Source organism: Magallana gigas, chromosome 4, assembly GCF_963853765.1.
Source record: "Magallana gigas chromosome 4, xbMagGiga1.1, whole genome shotgun sequence".
In the NCBI taxonomy this organism is placed as follows: Eukaryota; Metazoa; Mollusca; class Bivalvia; order Ostreida; family Ostreidae; genus Magallana; species Magallana gigas.
Genome location: NC_088856.1, coordinates 11,117,189 through 11,136,956, shown reverse-complemented (window position 1 = coordinate 11,136,956; position 19,768 = coordinate 11,117,189). Strand labels below are relative to the sequence as shown.

General features: G+C 33.7%; 1 protein-coding gene across 2 annotated transcripts in view; it reads left to right on the top strand.

The window, feature by feature from the left end:
- LOC117686416 (G-protein coupled receptor GRL101) overlaps positions 1-16,820 on the top strand; it is a 37,609-nt gene extending 20,789 nt beyond the window's left edge. The window contains exons 9-19 of one of the 2 annotated variants that reach the window (XM_066081275.1): positions 226-339; positions 462-578; positions 4,369-4,572; positions 8,764-8,824; positions 11,541-11,716; positions 11,833-11,967; positions 12,050-12,166; positions 12,458-14,005; positions 14,116-14,240; positions 15,269-15,311; positions 15,527-16,820. In XM_066081275.1, coding sequence (XP_065937347.1) covers positions 226-339; positions 462-578; positions 4,369-4,572; positions 8,764-8,824; positions 11,541-11,716; positions 11,833-11,967; positions 12,050-12,166; positions 12,458-14,005; positions 14,116-14,240; positions 15,269-15,311; positions 15,527-15,528 — 2,642 coding nt within the window. In that variant the 3' untranslated portion in view covers positions 15,529-16,820. Of the gene's footprint in view, positions 1-225; positions 340-461; positions 579-4,368; positions 4,573-8,487; positions 8,825-11,540; positions 11,717-11,832; positions 11,968-12,049; positions 12,167-12,457; positions 14,006-14,115; positions 14,241-15,268; positions 15,312-15,526 lie in introns of both variants that reach the window. The other variant, XM_066081274.1, reaches the window with a different exon arrangement.
- Positions 16,821-19,768: the final 2,948 nt, after the last annotated feature.

The window sequence follows — 19,768 nt, the reverse complement described above, 5'->3', positions numbered from 1 at the left end:
TTTAAGCAATGGTCTATCATATGGCATATTTGAATTTTTCGATATATGCAGCTTAAGCGGGTACAAAAATGCCACCTTGCAATTGGCACTGGCATAATTATCCGGAACAGTGTTAAATATTGAAAGAAACTGTACCTTTTTCTTTAAAAAATACATTTTTTTAACAATTTAATCTTAATCTTTTGCTGAAGTAGGTACATGTAAGTACTTTGATGTTTTCAACAGGTGTCTGTTGTTCAGAGACACAGTTCCGGTGTGGTGATGGCGGCTGTATCTCATTCAGTCTACTCTGTGACTTTGTTGCTCACTGTGTGGATGGTTCAGATGAATCCAGTTGTTGTAAGATTGCAATTGTAGCTCAGTGTTAGATCATTTAAATAAATACGATTGATATCGATCTGATAAATTCTAATCGATGTAATATTAAGAGAGTGCCTTTAGCAGATTATTCTGCATTGCAGTCAGGCAGCCCTGTAATGGGAGTCAGTGGGAATGTTCTAGCGGTCAGTGTATTCCCGTTTTATACCACTGTGACATGAAGCCAGATTGCGTGGATGAAAGCGATGAACAATTTTGTGGTATAGTATTAATTATACTAGAATTAGTCTAGTCCGATTTGGTCGGAAAAAAACCTTCTAACGGCAAATAGTTATTATTTGGTCCAGCATAGTTTTTAAGCATAATTAAAGTGTACTGATTTCAAAAAAATATGCTGGCCATCATGAAAATGGCGTTAAGTAGCTCAAAATGGCGATTCAAAATGGCGGACAACCAAATTTTATATTTTTTTCTTAAAGTCTTTTCATTATTAACTGATCTAGCTTAGTATGTTATCATATCTAAAGTTTGACAAAATTTTCTGGCCTTCCCAAAAAAGCGTTAATTAGGTCAACATGGCGATTCAAAATGGCAGATACCCAGATTTAATAATTTTTTCCAAAAAAATTTAAACTAGGGAAAACGCCTAAAAAACAATAATAATTCAGTCCAGTAAAGTTATTTTTGCATATTAATTAAGGCGTGCTTAGTCTGAAAAATATGCTTGACAAAATGGCGCTAATTAGGTCAAAATGGCGGTCTAAAGAGTCGCCAGACAAATTCTATAATTCTCTTACATATATGTCTTAAAAATTGAGGTAATAAACGATTATAAATTGGTTCAGCATAGCATTTTATCACCTTAACTAAGGTGTGCTGATTCCAACAAAATATGTTGATTACGATAAATAGTTAAAAATGGTGGACAGTTAGATTTCATTTATTTTCGTCTCACAGTCTCTTTAATAGGAAAAAAATAACAATACAAAATCACAAATTGGTCTAGCAAACATATTTGTCATAATTAGGTTGCGCCAAGTTTGATGAAATGTGCTGGTCTTCGTGAAGATGACGTTAATTTTGTTAAAATTTTGTCAAAATGACAATTCAAAATGGTGTAAACTAGTAGCCAAAGTTCATTAATCTCTATATAGACTACTTAAATGTTTGAATATCATAATTTCAATACTAATGATGTAACTGACAATCAAATTTGAACACTTGTATTTATAGAAAAACTCCACCAGCTTTTCATTTGGAAAATCAATTCTGTTTTCCATTATTAAGTTACAGTATATATACAATCTTTTTTTTTGGAATGATAAAATTGTGATTTAATATTTGCAAATGTCTTAACCCCGGAAGTAGGCACGTTTACATTCACACATAAAGGTTCTGCAACCTGTAGGTTGCAATCTATCATATCTAAGAAAGCTTTATGTATAAGATCTTAAGGTAATTAGTTCCAGCAACAAACCATCACTTAATTTTTTTATCCAATCTCGGCTGGGCAATGTAATATGGGCATGCTTATATATGCCTGTCTCCCTATCATTACCTTGGTGAGTGTTTGTTTTATAAGCAACGTAAGGTAATTCCTAAGTTGGGACACATTCCCGGGCTTTGATTTTAGGAGGAAAGCAAATTATTTCGTGTCAGTGGGCAATGTGTCTTGGTTATCCATATAACTAAAGAACTTCTCGAACTTTTTGATTTTATGGTCAGTTAATTCCCCTTTTCATACTTGTTTCTGTTCCCTTATTATGTAGATTTTCTCGATATGCTGTAGAAATAAGAAGTTTTGTCGCACCATATCAGTGAATGAGATGAACCAAGAGCTAATAAAAAAAGGGGAACATTCTCTCCTCAACAACATTGACAGGGATGTTTATCGGCTTTAAAGAGGTTCATACATCCATCAGCAAACTTCGTTGTGAGGATATGTTGCAAATTAACACTGGCATGGTCTAGCATAAAAAGACTCAAATTTTCCTCTGAATATGGACACGTACTTCTATACTTTCCTCAGCACATTTGGCCAAAGACATGTTAACAATTTTGCAAGAGGTTCTTTTATCTTTAACGAAGACATAGACAGCTTGATTCCTCATACACTATATCAATTGTCCCTAGTAATATTAAAAAGAGTAAAATTCTTTGGATTCCCAAAACATATTGGGCATTATTATTACTATATATAAAACTTGACGATATGTTGATCTCGGCTCATTTTGAATCACGGGCTTTTCCAGTGTATATGATGATATATTAGTTAGATTGTTTGATGGAAAGGTATTAAAGGAAGAGACAGACATATACTAGAATAGTTCGTTATGTCGTTCACTGTTCCTAATTAAGTACCTGACTGTATTTTTGGCATCATAAGCTTATGACATCGATGTCATTAAAGCCTAAAAACACCAGTTTTATAGTACAGAAATATTTCTCCTCTCTCAAACTTTGCTTTTTAAGTATTTGTTGTATTGCACGAACTTGCAGGTCGAAGAAATCGGTACATAAAGTATAATTTAAAAAAAAACCCAGAAAGATTTAGTAACAGGTCGGATATTGAAAAGCATGAATACAAAATGTTTAAATAAGATGCCGTTATACGCCTAAATAAGACAAAACGGAAAAATCCACAATTTTTAGTAAAATAAAGAACTGTTCTTTTTCTTCGTAAAAGTGTTCCAATCTAATTTTTCATGTGTATATTTGTAAACTGTAATACTTACACGTTTCTTCCCTGTAAACGGCTTAAAAGAGAATTATGAATTCTGGCTGTCGGCCATTGAAATGCCATTTTGACCCAAATAACGGCAATTTGTAATAGTAAGCATATATCGTCAAACTCAGTATACCCTAATTATGAATAAAAACTTTTTGTTGGACCGGACTATAATTGTTTTAATGCTTTGTTTCTTGTTAAAAAACTAAATAGAAAGTGATGAAATACGGCTGTAGGCCATTTTAAATCGCCATTTTGACCTAATTAACGGAATTTCCGTCATAGCTAAATATTTCTTAAGACTCAGCATACCTAAGTTATACTGATTAACTTTGCTGGACCAAATTAAACTTGTTGGTCTTGTGCCTTTTTTCCGTTATTAGAAACTTAAAAGAAAAAAATATGAAATCTGGCTTTCCGCCATTTTGACATAAAAAGCATCGCTTTAGTGGAAACCAGCATGATTCCTCAGACTTAGCAGGTCTTATTTATGATTTGAAAATTTATTTAAAAATTTATAATTGTTTGTTTCTCGCTTTTTCACCATTTAAGAAACTAAAGGGAAAAAATATAAAATCCATTTTCTTGAAAATGGCATATTATTCCTAACTATCCACACCTAAGTTGTGATTAAAAACTTAGCTGGATTGAATATCCATTGTTTGTCTCACGCTTTATGTCCATTTCAGAAATATAAGACGAATTATAAAAATTTTGTTATCCGCCATTTTAGATCGCCACTTTGACCTAATAAACCACATTTGTGGAAAGCCAGCATAATTTTTAAGAATCAGCACACATTGGATATGATGAAATACTATTGTGGATCAATTCATTAGTGTTTGTAATTATTTTTTCCCATTGAAGAGACTTTAAGAGAAAAATTTGAAGATTGGCTGTCCGCCATTTTGAATCGCCATTTTGACCTACTTAACGTCATTTTCATGAAGACCAGCATACTTTTTCAGACTCAGCATACTTTAATGATGATAAAAAACCATGCTGGACCAAATAATAATTATTTGCCGTTAAAACGTTTTTCTAGAGCTCTTTTTAGAAATTAGGACTAGACTAAATGCGAGTTGCTGTTGCTCGATCTTTTCTCGTGTTGCACTATACAATCGGCATACGTTTTCAATACAGAAGTTTTGTAATTTTCATCGGGCTTGGGTCGAGACAACTGTCCAAATGGGTCAATATATAAGTTTGAAAGAAGTGTTACTAGATCTATTTCGAATTCATCTAATGATTATTTTGTGAAAACCTCTTAATTTTGTTATGTAGTTTGCCTATCAATTTGTCAAACTAGGCTTGTATTATAGAGGGTTGCAAACATGGCTTCGAATGCTACGATCAAACCTGCCTTCATCCTTCAAAAACTTGTGATGGCTTCATTGACTGCAATGGATTCTATGCGGAAGATGAATCTGAAAGCTGTGAAAACAACGTTCAGAAGTCATGTAAAGACTGGTGGAGTTTGGGAAGGCGGGAAAGTGGAGAATATCTTGTCAGCCTCGGTCTGAATGGTAACTATAATTGGCTACATATTTAAAAATCCTTTACTTGAAAGAATGGTCGTTTTGATTTTTAAATCTGAAAAGAATTATTTCATATAAATTTATTGATTTTACAATTAATAATGAAGGCTTGTTCTAGTCGGTTTTTCGAATTACAACCAACTCGTAACCAAACTAACACATACCCAAACAGACTTGTAATTAATTTGTCGAGTAAAAATCACTTCAATTATGATATAATGCCTGCCTTCAAAGATTGATAAGATTTTATATGTATAATTTGTCAATTAATCGTTTTTAAAGAAAAGATGGCATGCAAACAGAATTCTTTTTATTAAATAATGATATAGGGACCTATTTTGGAATAAGAGATGACATTATGTTATCAAATATTCTACATTCATGTAACTCATAATTTCTTAAAGCAATATGAGCTGCAGTTTTCATGTTGAAATTTCTTTTTACGAAAAGCTGTTTTTCTTCTAAAATGACAAAAAATCATGGTTTTAAAATTCTGTAAGCTGTATTTTGTGGGAAAAGCTGATATGAAGCCTTAATTGAAGCAAAATTGAGTTATTGTCGTCCTGTACAAAAATTGATTTGCTATATATTCCTTATAAGAGAAATCTTCCTTCTGACAAAAATTGATGAATTTTTCAAACTTTATTCACCATTATTAACATATTATCTTTAACATTTACATCCCAAGTGTTATTGTTTAGCACCGGGCAAATAGATTATTGGTCTTATTTGGGTATGAGTCTGTCCATTTATTATTTTTTCCAATACTGAATATAATGACTTGAAATTGAATTCTTTTATACAAGGAACAAGTCTTGCTACTGAAAATGAAGTATTCCTATATAAGGAATAAACATTTTATCCCCTTCCTCGCAAGACGAGGTTTAGGACGGATATATAGACTCACCATGCCCGTTTGTCTGTCAATCAGTGAAAAATTCGTGTCCAGTCAATATATTTCTTATAGATTGACATTAAAAGTATTTACTTCACACAAAGATTGACCTTAGGGTGTGTCTTGACCTTGACCGAATGTCATTTGGGCAAGGTAAACAAGTTAAAGGTCAATGTTAAGAAATAAAATCTTGATTTTTGTCTATTTCATAACTTGATTACATGTAGTAGCTAAAATTTGACACAGAGCTTGCTTGTTTCAAAACACATAAAGAAAATCTTTAAATTCTTATCATCGACCGCTTCTAGGAAAATGGCCCTCCTCGATTAATTATTTTTATTTCGAATAAAAAATTGTGTTGATTTTTTTTAATCGGACTAGGTGTACAAAAAATGCAAAACATTTAATGGCCTCTTGACATGTTAACGTTGATTCGGCAATTTCAACATCTCGGGCCTTTCCGGCAGAGCTGGGAAAAACACCTCGCATGTATTAATATCGCCAGATGTTAGAATTTTACGATACTGTGTTCAAATGCCTTATCGTTTGATCCCAGTCATGTTTTTTTTATCATAAGGATACAAATGTCTTCATGCATTAACAGATAGCATGAATAAATGTAAGTTTGAATAAATTTGAATCTATAGAATACAAATTGACTAATGTAAAACATATAAGCATTTACAACTATAAAAAAAATAAAGCGCAAGTATTAGTTATAGAACATGGACGGTGAAATGAATATTTTTAAAATAAAACCCAACCACCCGCCCTGTATTGTTTTCAAATCAGGATGAGAATTGAAATATTTATTTAATGTGGCCTGACCTCTAAATAGGGTGCGTCTTTTTACCCCAATGAACCCCATTGATACCCCAATGAACTTTGAAATACCCAAATGATACTAAGTATGTTCATAATTGATACACTTAATGAATTTTATGTAACAACATGTTACACAAATGAAATTTCAACTACGTGCCGTTTTTTCACCGATTGGGCCATATCTTGTGATGGGAAATTATTAGAATTTTTTAAGCTATAATTTGACTCAAAGATTGTCTGTGACCTGTAATTATGTCCTGATGGAAGCTTTACTCATTTGTGCTAGTTCAACATAACTTTAAGAAAAAGAGACATATCGATTCTTTTCCATTAGAGAAAGACACAGGGGCCAAGCCCGTTTTAATCATTAGTTTCAATGTATCCATAAATAAAGAAAGGGGTCGAACTCTGACCCAAATAAAAAACCACCAGCTCGCTTCAAAAGCCTAATAAATCAGTTAATTTTTAAAACACTCGCAATATGCATGTATTTTTCGGAAAAGTAATGTCTGAGATACACTCATGCCGAATTTCAAGTTGATGGGTCTTAAAATAGCGGAGTTATACGTCATTATTTTCTCGAAGTCGTCAGTTTATTTTTACTCGGACATTTACCGGTCCAGGGCTCACGATGGGATTTTGCCTCTGACAACAGCAGTATTGCAACAAGTCAAGAAACCCTTGCACTAATCTTTGAAAATCTTACATCAAATGCACGCTACTTACATACAAAAACTCCGATAAAATTCCTTAAATACTCTCAATATTGAACTTTTATTCTGCAATCACATTGACTTCTGATAGGGCCAGCCATTTTGACGTCTTCGAGAAAGACTGATTCTGATTGGACCATCAGGAATATTAACCAATGAAATTGAGTTAAACATTAGCTATCACAATAGCCGGTCTGGTCAGAAGTTGATGTGGCTGCAGAATAAAAGTTCAGTTTGGAGGGTATTTAAGGAATTCTATTGGAATTTAAGGATGTAAGTAGCATGCGCTTGATGTGATATTTTTAAAGATTAGTGCAAGGGTTTCTTGACTTGTTGCAATACTGCTGTTGTCAGAGACAAAATCCCATCGTGAGCCCTGGACCGGTAAATGTCCGAGTAAAAATAAACTGACGACTTCGAGAAAATAATGACGTTTATCTCCGCTATTTTAAGACCCATCAACTTGAAATTCGGCATGAGTGTATCTCAGACATTACTTTTCCGAAAAATACATGCATATTGCGAGTGTTTTAAAAATTTATTGATTTATTAGGCTTTTGAAGCGAACTGGTAGTTTTTTATTTTGGTCAGAGTTCGACCCCTTTCTTTATTTATGGTTACATTGAAATTAATGTTAAAACGGGCTTGGCTCCTGTGGAGAAAGACTTCAGTTTTTACTGCCACGTCTTTACAAATAAATGATGAATGCAGAAAAATGAAGGTTGAATGAGATAACCCCCTCTCTCCCCAATTGCTTTTTAATTTTGCTCCCCAATTGCTTTAAATTCTTATTTGGGACAGTAATAAAAATTATAGAGAAATTTGACATTGGAACAAATTGAATATATCATCCATTTCAGTGTGGATTTCTTAAAACCCTGCCAGTTCCTCTAAATATTCAGCCATGGTTTGAATTTTTTATTTTAATTTTAAAGAATAGTTTTTAAAAAAAGAATTAAGAAAACTTTCGGTCAAAAATGAACAAAAACAATAAGGAAAAAAACACTTGATATTAATTATATACATGTACGGTGTTTATTCACACGCTTGCGCGGAAGATCTTTTAACTATGCACACATTTAGTTTCATTGGGGTATTAATATTTCAAAGTTCATTAGGATATCATTGGGATATCATTTGGTATCATAGGGGTATCAATAGGTGTATTAGGGTATCATTGGGGTAACATTGGGGTTCATTGGGGTATTATTGGGGTTCATTGGGGTATCATTGGGGTTCATTGGGGTATCATTGGGGTTCATTGGGGTAAAAAGACGCACCGCTCTAAATGTGTCCTGACATGAGCTTTAATCATCAGTGCACATTCAGTGTCCTCATAAGAAAAAGAAGCATCCGTTATTTTCAAATAGAGGAATAGAGTTTTGATTACTTAGCGGGGTATCATTTGTGAGCTTGCTCACAGTGCCTTTAGTTTTTTCAGCTCTCAATTGAAATTTTGTTTTACATTAGGAAAAGAAAAAACAAAGGTGGAGTGTAGGTTTAACAGATCTGAGCAGGTCGTGACTGTACAAACACTTATCCATCACAACCTGGAAGAAACCATTGTAGCTATCATGGAAACTATCAACACAACTCTAAAATACGCGGCTACCGAGAAACAAATCTCGTACCTCAAAAATGAGAGCACGTGTAGTCAATCAATCAGAATACGTTGTCATTACACGAACTATTCGCATGATGATATCTGGATAGGAGATAATGGAAAAGAGTTTCATTCGACTTTAGGTGAATCAACGGAAGGCTGTTCTTGTCCCTTTGTCAACAAATGCGAAGAAGGCAAGGCCAAGTAAGATTACTCTTTCAGATGTATACGTTTTATATTTTATGTACCAACCATGATAGATGGCAATCGGTTAAATCCTTTGGTATTACAGTCACAGAGAGAACTTTCATAGACGTCGATAGCTCCAGAAACTATACAAAATCACTTTTGGCATTTTGAGGCAAACTATTGCATCAAAAATGTGTTCCATAGGAGGGGGGATACTTGACCTCGTTGGTCTATATTTCCCCAAATTTACATTACCACAATTTAGTTCTCAGCTATGACATGTGTTGATAACGATCAGTTTTCGATATCCAAAGACCAAAATAAAAATAAACTAGACACGATCTCGTTGCGAGCAACGAGGAGGTCTTCCGTCCGATTTTTAGAAGAAAATATGACATGATCGACTTTGATTTTCGACAACAAAACATGATATGGGAAAAAGGAGTGAAGTACTAATACTTCATTGCATCGCTTTTTTTAAATGCTTGCATTTCCTCAAATTAAGATTAAAAAGATTAATTTTGTTTACATCTTGTCCCAAAAACCCTAATTTGGTAACGCAAGAGAAAAGCATTATATTGTTAGGATATAGAAACGTATTATACCTAATCTAGCATTAATAACCTTTCACAAAATATCTTTCAGTAAAGGGCTACAGATGAAAGATTTTAGAGCCCTTTGGTTCCCTAATTTTAGGGGCCAGCCCCTTTTTCTTGATATCAAATGAAAGATCATTTAATTATAAACAAATTTTGTTCAACAAGTGTTTAGAAATTTGTTACCATTTAGGAGATATATGAGAAAGAAGGTTTTAGGGGCCGATCCCTTATCTCCTTATAGGGGCCGTTTAACAAAATTTTGAAGATTGTATATGGTTAATAACATTAATTTGAACAACTTTTCTTCTGTGTTGCATAACAAAATATTTTTCCTTTTTGAGATATGGGTGATCGAAATTTTGGACTTTTGGCCCCTAAAAACCCTTAATTACGTAATACATGACAAAATCATTACATTGCTTGGATACATAACTGTGAGATAAACATATTTGCTTCTATAATATTTCACAAAATATCTTTCAGTAAAGGGCTACAGATGAAAGACTTTAGAGCCCTTTGGTTCCCTAATTTTAGGGGCCAGCCCCTTTTTCTTGATATCAAATGCAAGGTCTTGTAAATATAAACCTTTTATGCATTACATGTGTTGACAAAATATTTTTCAGAAAAGAGATAAACGAAGAAAACCATGAAAAATTACGACTTTTTTTGGTCTCAATTTTCGGGACCAGGCGAGCTTTAACGCCTTTTGAGCATGACAAATATGAATGCCAAATTGCACATCTACAATCTCTTGTCTACAATCCCTGAAAGTTTGAACTCAATATCTTTTACCGTTTAGGAGAAGATCCCTGGACAAGCCGACCCTCTGAAAATCGCTAAAACGTCATTTTCTCAAGAACGGAAATGACGTCATTAAAATAAAAAAATGTATATTAAGTTCGGATTAATATCTATTAGATCTGAAAGTTTCACGAGAATCGGTTGAGCCATTTCCGAGAAATCGCCTGCACAAATTTTGTAAGAAAAAAAAAATAATAATAATAGGGAAAAAGAAACCGAACGAAAACAATAAGGTCTTCCGTTGGAAAACGGAAGACCTTAAAAACAGGAGCAAAGCATACACGGACCTAAAAAAAATTGAGATAGAATCAGGTACCATGAAGGAGTGAGCATCTATGCAGAGCGGTTACACCCGCCATGTGATTTTTGTCGTTTTCGGGAAAAACTGGACTGTCAAAAAAAATTTTGTTTGAAGTCATCTCTTCGTAAGTATTATGGTCGATACAACGACTTTCTTAGCAAATACAATCTTACACTGGGTTGCATGCTGACTGACGTCTTTTATACTAATTGTTAGAGTCTGACCACAAATACTGTGATTTCATTAATATTCAAGGGTTATCAATTTTCGTGGATAAAGTGAAAATCACAGTTTCAAGGATACGTAATTTCGTAGCTTATTACCCTATGAATACAAGATGTCAATAGAAATTGCACTTCAATGAACACTTAATTTCGTGGATCAACTTAACGAAATCCATGAAAATTGGTATTCAACGAATATTGATGACACCACAGTAATCACTTAATTGAATACGGACTTTCCCGGATTTTTTTTCGATTACAACAAAGAACACACGGCGGGTGTGACCGTTCAACAGAGGATGCACACTCCTCCTAGGCACCTGATCCTACCTCTATCTCTTTAGAGGTCCGTTTTGCTCTGCTTTGAATTTGTATTTTGTTTTATGGATTTTTGAGATGGTTGTTATTGTCATTTCTCATTTAAAGATCCTTACAATCAGGAGTCAATACATTGAATACAATTAATGGTCATCAATGTGAAGTCAGCAGGGGTGAGATAAGATGGACGATTAAGACACAGATAAGATTTATAGCCTAAGTGTAGATAATGTGTGAACAATTAATTAATAAAGAATCATATTAATAGAAATAACATATTAAACCGTTACACTATACAGGTAACAAAACAATTATTTAATACAAGAATTAGCATCAAGTTATACATAAAATGTGAAAATTTAATTGTCTACAACATGTACATAATGCTCATTTCAATAGAAACACCACTGCTGTGGCACCTATAAATTAAATCAGTTTATTAAGATAATTTTGATTGATCGGTTACCCAATCAGAAGTTATATTCTAGGTGTAACTGTAATTCAACATATGATGGATGGTACCGCGCAGAGTTCACAGAGGTGCGAGAAGATTTCGGTGTCATAACTGATCACTCCGTTCTGCCAATCAGAAGCATTTATATCGACCCTCCTGGCGTTGAAGAGTTCGTCAAATTAGATGCTGGGCCATTGATCTGTTCTGACGGTAGACATTTATTCAGCTAAGAATGCTACGAGGAATTTGTTTTAATTTATTCAGTTAAAAATGTTGTGTATGTTCTAAAATTTAAAAGTAAATATGTAAACGGAACACTTTTGTAGAAACGTACGCTGTTAGCGATGACTTTATTTGCCGATCTGGAAAGATTGTACCAATGTCACAGCGGTGTATCCTGGATTATGACGTGTATGGTGATGTCACCGGATGTAGAGACCTGTCCCACTTGGAAGATTGCGGTATAAATGGTGCATTCTTTTCAAATTCAGCTTGATATACTATGATTTAGATTTTAAATTTACTGTCTTTACTTTTTTCCAGAATTCAGCCAATGTCCGATGGGATTCTTGAAATGTCCCAATAGCTTTTGTATACCTCCAAGATTAGTATGTGATGGCCATGAGCAATGCGAACATGGTGTAGATGAATTACTGTGTGGTAATGAAGTTTTTCGAGAATTAAACTTATAATTAAAAGTATTTCGTGTAATCCCTCATACTAATTTCGAAATCTAATCTCAAAATTTCGTGCGCTTTAAGTATTTATTATTTTTATTAAACGTAAAAATTTATCTGTGTTCTTGTCATCTTTTTTTTTCTCTTGAAATATTCCAACTTGGCTAAAGAAGTAGGAGATACAAATTTCTGATTTAAACATGGTTTAATACAACATTATAACAACACTGAATTCCTTCTATTGCACTTTTGCCAATTGTGTATCTTCTTACAGAATCCTGTCCAGGTCTGTATAGATGCAGGAACAGCAGCATTTGCCTTGATCCAAATAAATTGTGCGACTACATTCCCCACTGTCCGTACCACGACGACGAACTGTTGTGTGACATTGAGTACCCAAAAGAATGTCAGAGTCACGGTCTTTCTGGCGTTTGCAGAAACATTAATAGCACAAGTCTTGTCAAGCTTCCAAAAGAACTACGGACTCTAACTTTGAGTGAAAATGACTTTAGTCATTATTTACCAAGTTTCGAACATTTGATCAATTTAGTTATATTGAATCTTTCTAACTGCATGATGAAATCATTAAAATCCTATTCCTTTGTCAATCAAAAGAATCTCCTAGAACTGGATCTAAGGAATAACAGAATAACAAATATAAATCCATATGCTTTTATCGGATTAGATTCTTTAAAAACTTTGAACCTGGAAGGAAATAATTTTCTAACAAAAATATCAGACCTGGCTTTTCTAGGATTACACAAGATACCAAGTATTGTCGTCACGAATTCCCGTTTACAAAATATAAACAAAGATACATTGAAAGGACTCGTTAGGGTCAGTCATTTAAATCTTTCCAAAAATGATATTCGTTTCGTTTCGGATTTTGCATTTCAAAATCTGACCAAGTTAACTGTTCTGGATTTGCGAAAAAACAAAATTGAACAATTTTCATCCAAAATATTTTTCGGGCTATCAAAGCTCACAAAACTTTATACGGACTCGTATGCATTTTGTTGTTTAAAGCCTCCGTCAGTCAAAGAATGTTTGCCGCATCCCAACGAATTTTCTTCATGTGACGACTTGATGAAAAACTACGTGTTGTCAGCGTTCCTGTGGATCATTGGAATAAGCTCCTTGTTGGGAAATCTTGGCGTCTTTGTCTTTAAGATATTTTTCGACACAGAGACTCTGAAGAAGGGACACGGCATCTTTATCACCAACCTGAGTATATCTGATTTTCTGATGGGCGTTTATATGATTATCATAGCTTCAGCTGATATGTCCTATCGAGGGCGCTATGTTTGGAACGATCTTTTCTGGAGGCGCAGTACTACTTGTCGAATAGCTGGGGTGCTAGCAACGGCTTCCAGTGAGACTTCCGTCTTCTTGCTGTGTCTTATAACACTAGATCGCCTGATTGCAGTCAAGTTCCCTCTCGGCCAATTTAAGTTCACAAGACGCAAGGCTCTGATATGTGTCGCAATGGTTTGGAGTATCACCATTTGGTTAGCTGTCATTCCTTTCATCCCAGGAAATTATTTTCAAGGAGAATTCTACTCCCGCTCCGTGGTGTGTCTTGCCTTGCCCCTCACAAGAGATCGGCCCGCTGGATGGGAATATTCTACGTCGGTATTCATTATTCTGAATTTTTTGCTGTTTATGATTATCGCTTTGGGTCAGTGTTTGATATACAGGGAAATATCACAATCGTCATCAAGGGTCAAATCCACCAGAAGAAATCGGGACATGGTCATTGCACGAGGCCTATTCCTTGTGGTCCTGTCAGACTTCCTATGTTGGTTTCCTATTGGAATAATGGGTAATAGTAGGACACTTTTTGATTCAAAACCAACTTTCTGTTACATGTAGTAGAAGCACTGTTGCTGTATCAGGTGCATATTCCTGTTTTTGTTTTGTTTCTCTGCACAGGACTGCTTGCTCTGAGTGGCCAAGTCATATCGGGAGAAGTGTATGCATGGGTTGCTGTATTCATTCTTCCGATAAACTCAGCTCTAAACCCCTTTCTATATACATTTGCTAATGTAAGGAAGAAGGTGAGTTCAATTCGAAATGTTGATCTTTAAATATTTTCATTTCTTTTATTAATATGTTTACGCCAGTAGCTACCGTGGATGCGAGCACAGCAAGAATAACATATACCGTGTATCATTGTCAACGTAGTGATATTTTGACAGTTATCAACTAACATCGAATATTTTTTGAAAGAGAGATATAGAGAATAACATAATATTTTTAAGTTAAAAAAAAAATCTTACAAATAACATAGAATATTTGTTTATTTGCGCATTCTTACTACATACGATGTATCCGTGTCCCCGAGTCCTGTTTGTAGGTGTACATTTTCACTTTATTTGTTTTAATGGTTTCACATTATGCAATATTTCCATATGCTTTTGAACTGTTTATATTTTCTCTTAATTCTATTTTATTACGCTAAAATGATCTTTTTTATTTCCTCCCTTCTTATATTTACTTTACGTGTACGCAAACTTAATAGCTTTAAATTTGATCGATGTGAGAGTAAAATATGGTTCTTGCTTGCGCGAGTGTGTGTATATATATATATATATATATATATATATATATATATATATATATATATATATATATATATATATATATACGTTCTCTCAAATTAGATGGGACTGTTTTAAAACTTTGTAATATCAGAGTATTCGAGATATCAAGGGTAAAATGGCTTAAAAAATTAGTGGTGTGGACTTACAATTTAATTCAACATATACATTGTATTCGAGATATCAGTGTTCGAGATATGGAAGTTTTTGGTGTTCTTATTTTCGAATGAACCAAACACTTATTTTCTTCCCCCTTTCCCCTTTGCATTTATAATTTCGTATTTTCAGCATAATATTGATAACCGAAACATTTTCACTGAGTATAAATGTTAAAATCTTAGCTGATGTTTTTTCCCCAAAATATCATGTAAGTTGAAATTAGCTTGGCATTTATTCCACTTTTTCTGGATAAAAAGGTTATTGTGAGGAGAAAAGTTATCTAGCTGTATTATCATAATTTTTTATTTATGTGTTATTTTTTTTAGGTTGAAATCAGGCTCTGTTGCAAAGAGTCATCAAATAATCAATGTAAGTGTGTTTACTTTTCATTTCAACACCAAAAGTCTATTTATAAGTTAGAGCTACAATGTTGCAGATTTGAAACTTTTGTACGAGTAGAGTAGAAGTTTTCCTTGTGTATTTTTGTATATGTGTTCATTTTGAATAACATTTCTAAACTACAATTAAAACTCAAAGACATTTGTCTTTCTGCGTTTTTTTAGTAATCTTTTTCTTTCTTCTAGAAAATTAAAGACTTTGTTTTCAAGACTGAACCAAGGACCGTCGTAGAAGATGAAGATATCCATAATGACATCAAACAGATAGGAGAGCTAACTCTCTAGAAATTGATGTTTCATAGATCCTCATTTTAATATAGAAAAAAAACTTTCATTTGTCTATTGTTCAAATGAGCGAAACTGTTAAATATTATAATGACTTCTTTTACGTAAACATGATTTCTTTTTTTAATTCTTTTATTAGGTCACCTGAGTTCTTTTTGTCGATCGCCGTGTGTCGTGCGTTAACAATTTTACATTTTCAACTTCTTGAAAACTTCAAAAAACAGAAATCTTCTTTACCCGTACACATGTCAGGAACAAACTAAATGCATAGTTATAATGCCAACATAGCCCTTCACCAAAATTGTGAAATTCATGTACCTTGGTCGGGGGTTCATGCTTTAAGGTGGGGCTATTAAGCAATAAAGTAAAAATGTATTTAATCTTCGGAAATCTTTTTCTCTTCTCCTATATATATTTGTAAAAACTAAATGCAAGGTTATAATGTCCATGAAGTCATCTACATAACTTGTGAAATTCAACACCCTGGGTTTAGGACCTAGGGCAGGGCTAATATAGTCATGTAGTGAAACGTATTAAATCTTAGAAAATTTTCTTCTTTACTCAAACACGATTCTATTTAAATTGTGTAATTCATGGTCCCTGGGTCAAGGGCTGAGGCCCCTTGGGGCGTAAATATGGTATTTTAGAGCTTAAAATAAAGTCTCATTTGATGTGTAAAACAATTATGAATACAAGCATACCAAAGATGTTTTTTCTCCTTTTTATGCATTGTTTAATATATGGCAAAATCTTGAAATATATGAGACTTTTACAATATTTTTTTCACTTCATCATAAAATAAAATGATAAAGGAACTATTGTTCAGGTGAGCGATATGTGTCCCATGGGCCTCTTGTTTGAGATAGCTATCGTGACTTGACGAGTGAAATATATAGACAAAAAGGTATGTGAATGGCAGAAATGTGCCACTATAAATTTCTAAAACGAGGCAAGCTACTTACAACAAGAGGCCCAGGGGCTACATCGCTCACCTGAGCAACAATTGCCTTAACTCTGATCAAATTAGCATTACAGTATCAAAATCAAAATATCTTTACAACCAAGTACAGTAGATTTTGCTAAAAAAATGAAATCTGCCAGTTTTTATCCACATCTGTTTTTAGTAAATACAAAGCCCCTTTTGTTGTTATACCTCTAAGAAGATATTTCTCTGATCCGATATACCCCCCCCCCCCCCCCCATTTTGTGGCCTCACTTTTCTCTAGAGAATCATTGTTTCATCAAACTTAAATCTGTATAACGTGAGCTTTCACACAAAGTACTGGGTTTTGGACTGAAAACTTTCCCAGAATATTTTTAAAGATGTTTTCTATATATTCTTATGTAAAAATTCAACCCGCCATCCTGGCCCCACCCTCTCTGTATGAACGACACACGTGTTCGATGTGAATGCGTAGTGAGGCAGCACTGTATGTGCAAAATATTAAAGATATCTGGAAAATCCTTTCACAGAATAAACATATTGTGTATTTCATTGATTGTTGTTTTCTTTATTCTTTACTACAAACATTTTAATACAATGTGTAGTTCATGCATTTAGAAGTCCGTGCAACCTGAATGCCTCGATCGGAAAGCAACCGACCGTAACTTTCTCAACAGATATATATACCCCAGTGGCAGTAGAGGAGCGATCGAAACTAATATGGCGACCAAATGCTTTTATGAATTCATGTCAGCTTTAAGGTGACTGGTTTTGAGTATGCCACATTTGTAAAGACATCGTGGCTTGAGATAATATTCACATAAAAAACACAAATAAATGCAAATACCAACAAGGAGTGCATGGCCATTACTCGTTTGAATGAAGTTAACAGGAGTTTAGCCAGTGTTTTATCAACTTTGGTTCTTATAGTATTACTTTATCTTGATCGCAGTTGTTAACATGCGTTTTATATAAATATTGCTGCAATGTATATTTAAACTAATGTGCTAGATGGTTTATTGGGCATTAATCATTCGAATGTGTTTATTGCTATTGAGTTTTGGAAAGTGAACACTTATTATGTATATGAAATAAATTGTTGAGATATGTGAACTTTTAGTGTTTAGTTGCTATTTATTTGCAATTATAATCGAAATGGAGACAGTCTTCCTCGACTTAATTTGCAAAGTACATCCGAAAAATGTTGTCCTATTATGAAACCTATCAATAAAATTCTCGTAAGCATTACCTTTATGTTTATAGTTTATTATGTATAATTTCTGTAACTGTTTGTAACGCATCATAATCTCCGTCCTAAATTAAAAGAAAACAGGTATTTATATTGCAGGAATGATCGGCATGCAATATCATTGGTCAACTCTGTTGATGTAATGCAAAAGCACTACGGTACGTACAATAATCATGTTAAATAAGATATATCGCACCTTTAAGTTAATTTCCAAAATAGCAAGGCATGCGCATGAATAAACTTTACTTTTAGTGAACGAATGGTACTTCCGATTAAAATACTTACGCATTAAGAAAACATGATTTGAATCACAAGTTTAGCTTTTTAAGAGAAATGTGTACCCGTGCTTGTAAGTTGAGAGCGCTTATAGTAGGGTAAAAGAGATCTTAGGAAGGGTCGTAGACTCGTATTTTAATAAAATCAAAGTTATACCGATGCATTCAGCATCTTGTTTAACTAATATTGTTTTTACCTATCAAAGGTGCAAACAACTTTATCGATATTAGCCACACTGCATCATTTTTTTCTTCATTTTTTTATTTGAATAAACAATAATAAATTAAAGAATATTGCTTTCAACTAGTTGGCTGAATTTCATTCATAGCAAATTTGTATTGATTTTTCGTTTTCTCACTTTTTAAGATTTGAAATCTATGAAATTTATTAAGTCGTTCGTGAAACAGATCAACAGAAAATTGTTTCCCTTGTGTTGAACAGTATTTCAACCAATGAAATAAATGTAAATTTTCACATCATGTATATTCGACCAATCACAAAGGAGAGGAAGTGCACAACCCGGACACTGTAAATTATTTCAACTCTTTAAACCGTCTTCCAAGGAAGACGGTAAATATTTATTTAACTGTATAAATGTCCTACTCTCAAGGCAAACGCAGAAGAATAACGTGTCTAGTATTCTACATGTATTAATTAAGCTGACATAAATTAATAAAGCATTTGGTCGCCATATTAGTTTTAATCGCTCTTCTACTACCATTGGGGTATAAATACCGATCGAGAAAGTTACAGTCGGTTGTTTTTCCGATCGAGAGAGGTTGCGCGGGTTGCACGAACTTTAAAATGCATGAACAACACATGGTAATACATTTGTGTTTGTAAAAAAAAAGAATAAAAGAAACTAAAATCAATAAAACACAAAATATATTTGTTCTTTGAAAGAATTTTTAAGTTATCCGATTTTTTTTGCACATACAGTGCTGCCTTATTTCGCATGCACATCGAACACATGTGTCGTTCATACAGAGCGCACAAGGTCTGCTTGTTTTTGAAGACCTTACTACATGAAAAAAAGTGATAATTACAAACTTTCAACCATGTCAACAATTTCAAAACAAAAAACTACATCCAACACAGTAGATATATGATGATAAATCCAAGAAAGTAACACCAAAACACTGTATCCTTCGATTTTTCAGAAAAAACTCCGTTTCTTAAATGACATTGCTGGATCGGCCACGGTGTTTGGTTTGCGCAAGTGCGATGTTGAAACTTGAACTTGAAAGCGTTCTACAATTATCAAGGATTTCGAAATATGTGTGCCAGGATTTCAGTTTGCCTTGTTTCGTCGTCCATTGAATATTCCTAACCAGTGCATTATTTGTCGTATAATTTGTTTATCCCGTTGCGCAACTTGTTGCGAAGGGGATATAGCATCGCTATCGTGTGTGTGTGTGTGTGTGTGTGTGTGTGTGTTCGTATGTGTGTATGTATGTATATGTGTGTGTGTGTGCACTCCTTTTCAATTTTCTAGTAAATTTTAAAAAAAACCTTCCAATAGAATTTTCTCAACCTTTGCACAAATATGCCTCATTGTAAAAGATTAAAACAAATGCAATGTAATATTAATTGGTCAAATTTTTATGCAAAAACTTAGATAAAATTACACCATTGTAAAGGAGGGGGGCATACATTATGACAAAATTCGTTTAAA